We start from the raw sequence: 7,500 nt of genomic DNA on the forward strand, positions 1-7,500 counted from the left end.
TAACTCATCCAAACATCTCCATGGACACAAAGAGACAGCTTATCACCTCAATATCCATACCATCATTATCTTTCATTATCGAGTGTCTCCGTCTCTTTGCTGGGATATGTATCCATCTCTGACCACTTTGGTCCTGACAGGCGTGCCTGTGAAAATGGTGAACTGGTATAGTAGGTTGAACGCCACTGTCAACACTAATAGGTTATTTAAGAGGCGGGACTTCGGAGTTTAATGTAATCTCGGAAAAGACCGAGGAAAATAGGAAATTCAAGTAAAGTAACTTCCCGTAAGGACACAACGTCAGACCTAGCTGAGGATCGAACCCTGGAACCCCCAATCACACGTCTGACTTGGTTACCGACGCCACCAGGCGTATCTGTGAGGACGTAAAACTTATGCAATTACAAAAGACAAACCGTCGGCTCACCGTCATTATATTTCCTTTGGGTCCTCCGGACCTCACCGATGTGTCCAGCTCTGGTTTATTGCTGAAGGAAGCACTGAACCTGGGGGACAAGGCACATCACAAGTCCTAACGTATATTGCAAACAGACGTACAAACATGTACATCAATAAACATGAATACATACAATAGCAACAGTGCACAGTTATAATCAACACCGAAAAAGTCAACAAAGATGAACAATCACCAAAACTCACTCACAGTGTTGTCAGTATAGGAAAATGATATATCATAAAACAAGTGTGCTGAAATAATGGCCTGGCTAAACTGTCTTGATGTTGCTGTTTTGTGTGCTTAAGTTCAAATGTAACGAATATTAACGCACTCATTATACTTCACAACTCTCCCTCCCCCGCAACCTATGTTTATGCTTTTTTTTTTAGTTATAGGAGAAATATTACTCATCGAAAGAGTAGCGCTGAGGCACGAAGACGACTGATAATTCACCGTCTAAGAAAACAAGCGTAATATCTATGCTTTCGTATTGCACTGGTAAACATTTAGGTCCTCCAAATATTTTCAATATTACGACAAACTTGTTAGGCCGTGAAATATAATTACCTCTACAATATTTGTATATGATATATCTTTGTATTGATATGTCTACAAGGTATTTATGTATGGTTATGTTTACAGTGTATTTTTGTGTCTACAATGTATACATATTTTTCCACCGATTAAAAAAAAATAGATTGAACCAAAAATCATCATTGGTTTAAAAAAAGAACGCATTAATCAGCGATAATGACATTTTTGTTGACATTTCCTTGAAATAATATGAGAGAACCCCCCCCCCCCCCACTCCCTCCCCACAAACTAAACTTGAAAAGCAAGCACACATTATATCAAAACAATTCCATCATGGTCGTTCAGTAACATTAACTTTAACATAAAAAAAGAAGAATAGCCAATGAAAGTCCTGTAATTGAGAAAAATGTAACAACAATAGATAAACAAAATAAACAGGTACAAAAACGTTAACCTTTTAGTGCCAAGCACAAATATGCTCTAGCCTGTTCTTTTTCTTTACGACCATATGCTTATAAACCGTGGCACAAAAGTGTTTTAAAAGAACCTCGAAAAAAAATAAATCAACAACTGCCAACAACGGACAAAAAGGACTGGTCCATAGTCAAAAGGACACGCCAACAGACATGCACTGACTTGCAGTAGGCCTCTGTCGTCTCTCTGGACCACACGACGATTGTCCCATCGTAGGAACAGGATGCGATGAGATTGGGTTCCATTACGCACAGCTGTAGCACGTCCTCGTTGTGCTTGGCTTGCCAGGTCTGAGGCCCGTATCAATAACGAGTGAGCTGGAGTAAGACCTTGGCTACACTGTCATGATATAGCTGTTGTACATACTTTTTCAGTAATAAGGAATGTAAACTCACTTATTATATTATCTATGGTCCTGGGAGCACACGTTGACTGAGCATAATATTCATATTATCGTTCTCGCTGCTCCTATTATTGTTTTTGTTGTTATTATTATTACTTACGCTGTTGTTGTTGTTGTTGTTGTTGTTGTTAAAGTTTTGTTAATGTTGTTATTGTTGTTGTTGTTATTGTTATTTGCTTTTGATGTTGTTATTGTTGTTGTTGTTGTTGTTGTTGCTGTTGTTTTCGTTGTTGTTGTTGCTGTTGTCGCTATCGTCGACGCATTGACTCAGTTTTTAAAGAGTAGCCCAACCTCTAAAAATGTTTTAGAATATTTACGGTATCATAAATTAGAATACATAAGTTGTTCGGTACATAATACTAACGAGAAATTATTCGCCTTGGATTTTCAAGGGTTTCAACCTATAAGCAGTACATATTAGTTACATTTCAAAGTACTCCACCTTCTTGATAGCTTCCTCGCCTTTGAAGTCGCTGAAGACATTGATGATCTTGCTCCAGCCCGTGATGTAGAATTGTTTCTTGGCCATCACGATACTAGTGATCTTTGGACAGTTGCTCATGTCTAGGATCCTGTAGCAAACAACGGAAGGCTATAGAATTTTTATTCGCCTTTCTAGCTCTCACTGGCAAAATTGAAGGCAAAAGAGGTAGGGGTAGGCCCAAAGCAAGCTACTTGGAGAGCTTAAAAAGAAGGGGGACGGGGAAAGATCAGGATACGGAAGCTGTTTTAAGAGCTTCCGAGCAAAGGAATGAATTGAGAACTATGATCGCCGATGTCTATCACAGATCTGATTCTTGATGATGGTTTAAAAGCTGAGTTTCCGTGTGAAGAAAGAAAAACTCAGGTATCATTAAATAGAATGCTTGTATAAGTTCAAAAGAAACGTACTGATACGATGATAACTATTTGATTTTAACAGGAAAATCTTAACCAAGAAACATTTTCAAATACATTGATCTACTTTTCAAAACCTACAGTTTCCAACAGATACTCGCTCACCCGAGAATGCATTGAATTGTGAATGTCGTGCGCCTCTATCGACATAATTTAGGCTGATCAGGAGCCTACAAGTACAAGGCCGAGGGGAATACAGCATTCCATAGGACAGAAAGATATACTAATCTAGACCAACATTTTATTAATCGAACTGATGGCCAGTCAGTGACAGAACAGAAAGTCGAGGTTCACCTGAGCACAGAGCCCACATTGAAGTTCCAGATCTTGACGACGCCTTCTGCTGCTGTGAGCAGTCGCCTGCGATTTTCTGTGAGAGCAACACACTCAATCTCCACTGGGACCCAGCGACCCTGTAGAGAAGCAATGTGTAAGCAAACTGAGGTATTGCCCCCCCCCCCAATCACAAGAGATGACACTTACTCGTTTGAAGTAAAAAAGAACCATACCAATTGTTTAAGCACATCAACCATCCCTTCCGAACTGCGTGTAAAACTGTCTAACTGTGAGTTTCTTTTTTTTCTGAAAGGATCACAACCAAGTATCTTGTTTTATCTCGCTCCTTTATTTTACGACCGGATGCCCCCCGCCCTCCGCCGAGGTTTTAGCGAGTATTTCGAGTATTTCGAGTATTTCGATCTTTCTACTGTTATATATCCCTCTCAGCTTGGGTTGGCCCTGACAGGCAGGGTCGAAGCCCGCTTCCTGAATGATCCAAATTGTATCGATGGGGGTGTAAAACATCTACATTCCTGAATGGAACATGTGCTCTATCCACCCCTCTTTCTTTATATGGCATCACTTGACGTTAGTGATTTGCTCCACCCCCCACCACCCCCTCCTACCCAATTCTCGGATGTACACTTCAACCTAGACTGCGCACTCTGACACACTTCCATTTATCATAAATTGACTCAGCTGGGAGCTAAAGTTATGTTAAAATAATAGGGATGGAGAGTGGAGATGGAGGGAAGAGGTGCCGCACGCACTCAATTATAGCCAGAATAGTGTTTTGCCTTTCATTTGGGCACCCATGGTGCTCATAATTCGCAGATTTTTTTTATTGAGAGCAAGGAATTGGGTGGTATTGACAGGATATTAATACGATTCAAATCTACAAATACACAACGCACGCCAACAATAATAAATAAACATAAAGAAAACCTAAAGGATCCTGTATCTCACCTGCGCCTTCTTGGAATGTGCCATGCCGAACTGCATGACTCGAGTGCCTGTGGTGATGTCCCACACACGCACCATGGACCCTGTGCACACGCTCACCTGCCGGGAACCACAGTAGGCAGATATTGAAGAGTTAAAGCTTTGGCCGCAGGGGCGTTTGTGTTTTAGTCTAGGACAGAAGTAACTTTGAAAAGATTGACGACTGGAAGGATACAGAAAAGGAGCAGCTACACCATAATGTGATGGGTTGGGAAGTTTCAACCCCGAGATCAACACGATTTAGGTAATTCATAAGGCAGGCCGCTTGGATCTTCTTATCTGGGAAAATCCGGGCTGAGTGGAACAACCGTTATCGTGAAAAAACCCCCCAATCTTCTCGATAAAATAAAAGTTCCCCTTTTGGGAATTGAACTCACATCTTCTGGGTAGGAAGACGGAGAACTGGACCATTGTATCATCCTCCTACCATTAGTTAGTAGACTGGAACTAAGACAAACAAACAACATGCATGATCGTACCACTTGTTCAAATTCGGGGCTGTACATTGCTCGGACCAGCTTGTAGTCATGTGATCTCACGTCAACGTGCAAACCCTCCAGGCGATGACGCTTCAGCATGGCCAGACTGAAGAAAACGTACAAAAAGAAATAACGGCTTTTTACAAATAACTATTTAGGTATGTGGGTAAGGGTGAGGGTAATGATGATTTGGGTTGCAATTGCCTGGCAGTTATATAAAAAAGTTATTCTTAAGTTACTCTGAGTCGCATAATACAGAAGTCAGACAACTTAACACATGCATTTAAATGCTTAATCACCACATGGCTGGTTGTCGCAACTCAGAGAACAGGGTACAAAATCAGAAGACGAAAAAAGAAGTCACATAGGTGATACAAAATCATGTACATGTATACTCCCCCTCTCCCCTCAGAAATTGGATTATAACGAAGTCATGACATAGTTTCTAAAGCTATGTGACTTTTATTGGAAGTGCGACAGGAAACTAAATTGGATTCAGTTGAACTGATAACGTGATATCACTAACCTTTTTTATCACTAACTTTTTTTATCGCCAAAATTTTTCGAAATTTAGTATTATATGGTATGGGTTGGTTTAAGTGCCACTTTAACATGGATAGCTTATCAGAGAGGCCAAGGTGAAGAAGAGGACAAGGAAGACTACAACAATAATGCTTACTCACCAATAAGACCCCAAGAGGCACATTCTTCTGTTGGCATTTAGGTAGATTGAATTGATCGGGAACATGCCCATTCGTACAGACTGACCAGGGATACGCTGTAAATATATAGATAAATGTTAGAGAATATATTTTGAAGTACTCATCATTGGCAGGAAAGCATGATTGGGTATCAGGACCACCTATTTTATTCCACAGGTAGTCTCTGAAAAGCATGGCTTATGTAATCCAAATGCCGCTATAGCTATGTTTAACAAGAGCTTAATGTAAAATAGTCTCCTCGGGAGCAAAGGAATACAAATATGAGCTATAAAAATCCATATTGAAAAGATGCAGAGCATTGATCTCTTAGAAATGTATACGTAAGCTTAACTCGTTGCCAACGATATCATGAGACTATTTATGGGCTCGCCCCCTTCCTCATAAAAAAGTGAAGTGGCATCAAACAGAAAAAACCAGGCAAACAAAAGAAGCAAAGAAAACAACCAAACAGTCAAAACAGAAGAAAGAAAATTGAAACATAAGTAATCTTAAACGAAATAACGTCCTAATTATTAAAGGAAACACGTAAAAGAGAACTCACTCCTCTCCTGTTCCCCTTCTTAGAAATGGAACAGCACCCCCCCCCCCCCCCCAAAAAATATCTCTCTCTCTCTCTCTCTCTCTCTGTCTCTCTCTCTCTCCCCGAAAAAGCCAACCCAAAAGAGAAATCTTCTAATTCAAAACACTGCCTCGTATCAACCCAAACAATTTGGTGCCTTTATGCCCTGTACACACACTTCTGAAACAAATCCAATTATGGCACCTGAATGACGTGTTGTGAGGCCAAATTGAACATGAAGATTGTTTTGGAGAGATCCAAGCTGATGACGTAGTTTTCTTGTTCGTTGATTTTAAGGTGGACAACTGGCCGAATATGACCTGGGGAAAAAGCATTCAAAAGAGTATTAGATTTGAAAAAAATGGATGGTCTTTTACTGTCTGAAGAATGAATGTGCTTGGAAAAATGTCCAGTTTTGAAAAAGTAAAAAAGTACATCTATTCATGTTTACTAAGCTTGAGTATCGTCAACAGTTCAGTGTGTTTGCAGGATGGTTGGTTTTCTTTGGTATACTGGTTTTGAGCACAGGGAACAATCGGGAAAAGAAAAACCCTAAAGAATATTCTAGCTCTATAAGTCAATCCACAGTTGCATTTGTACCGATCAAAGTATTTCTATGGAGGAGACATTTTGGTTATCCTTTATTCATAACTTGGGCCACACGTTGTATGACAATGTATTGTGTTTTTGTTGAAATTTTTCTGTTGCATGCAAAATGTAGAGTTCAACTTCCAAGTGGGAAGTCTATGTTATCAAGAATCCTGGTATTTCTGCTGTACTTTCATATCCGAACAACCTGAGTTGATCTTGACAACCATGTTTAAGGAGTCAACCTCCAAAATAATCTAAATTGTGTGAGGCGTAGAATGTCTACAGTCAATCAATCAAAATATCTCATTTTCTCTCTCAAAGAAACGCTTGCTAAAGAGAGAACACATGAATCACAAATTGATAAAATTTGAATTTCAAATGAAAATCTTCTTTTGTATATAAATCTGACTGTTTTTATCTCAAGCAACCATTATAATAGTTGTGTTCCAGTTTTACAAATGGAAACATAACCATCTTACACGGGTCTATCACTTTTTGAACCTAGTATTTGTTCTCAACCGCCTGAAGAGCAGTCACCCAAGTTTTACAATCAAAGCCTTTTTAAGGTTGATGAAGGTTTCAGTGTATACTGTCGTTACAATTTTCCATGTGGCGGTTGACAATCTACTCCCTTTTTCGGTAGACGGCTGTGCTTCTATTTCCGAAGAGAGCCAGCATAGGTAAACAGCTATTTCTTCAGATATTCTGATAGCTCATGACGGCTAGTTGTCCTATTCACACTGTTGTATAAAAATCCCCCCCCCCCCAGTTCATTACTCTACCTTCCATCATGGCTATAGCTTTGCTTGGAATGTACGGATTGTACAGCCAAATGTTGCAGTCCACACCAGCACAGGCCAAGATGTGCAGATCGTAACTGGGAAAACAAGATGGACGGACCTCTTGATAGTGAGATTTACTTTAATTCTCTGAGCATGAACGCCCCCCCCCACACACAACAACAACAAAACAACAACAACAAAACAACAACAACAACAACAAAACAACAACAACAACAACAAAACAACAACAAAATAAAAAAACACCAAAAACCCCCAACCAAACAAACAAACAACACAAAATAACAACAACACAAAACAACA

General features: G+C 39.8%; 1 protein-coding gene across 1 annotated transcript in view; it reads right to left on the reverse strand.

Moving 5' to 3' along the window:
* LOC101854402 (WD repeat-containing protein on Y chromosome) overlaps positions 1-7,500 on the reverse strand; it is a gene marked incomplete in the record, with an annotated part of 40,672 nt that overhangs the window by 23,824 nt on the left and 9,348 nt on the right. The window contains 9 exon segments of the mRNA XM_013080898.2: positions 428-506; positions 1,628-1,755; positions 2,311-2,440; positions 3,060-3,178; positions 4,011-4,106; positions 4,526-4,631; positions 5,209-5,303; positions 6,011-6,126; positions 7,180-7,274. Of these exon segments, the coding sequence (XP_012936352.2) occupies positions 428-506; positions 1,628-1,755; positions 2,311-2,440; positions 3,060-3,178; positions 4,011-4,106; positions 4,526-4,631; positions 5,209-5,303; positions 6,011-6,126; positions 7,180-7,274 (964 nt within the window).

Source organism: Aplysia californica, unplaced genomic scaffold, assembly GCF_000002075.1.
Source record: "Aplysia californica isolate F4 #8 unplaced genomic scaffold, AplCal3.0 scaffold00105, whole genome shotgun sequence".
Classification (NCBI taxonomy): Eukaryota; Metazoa; Mollusca; class Gastropoda; order Aplysiida; family Aplysiidae; genus Aplysia; species Aplysia californica.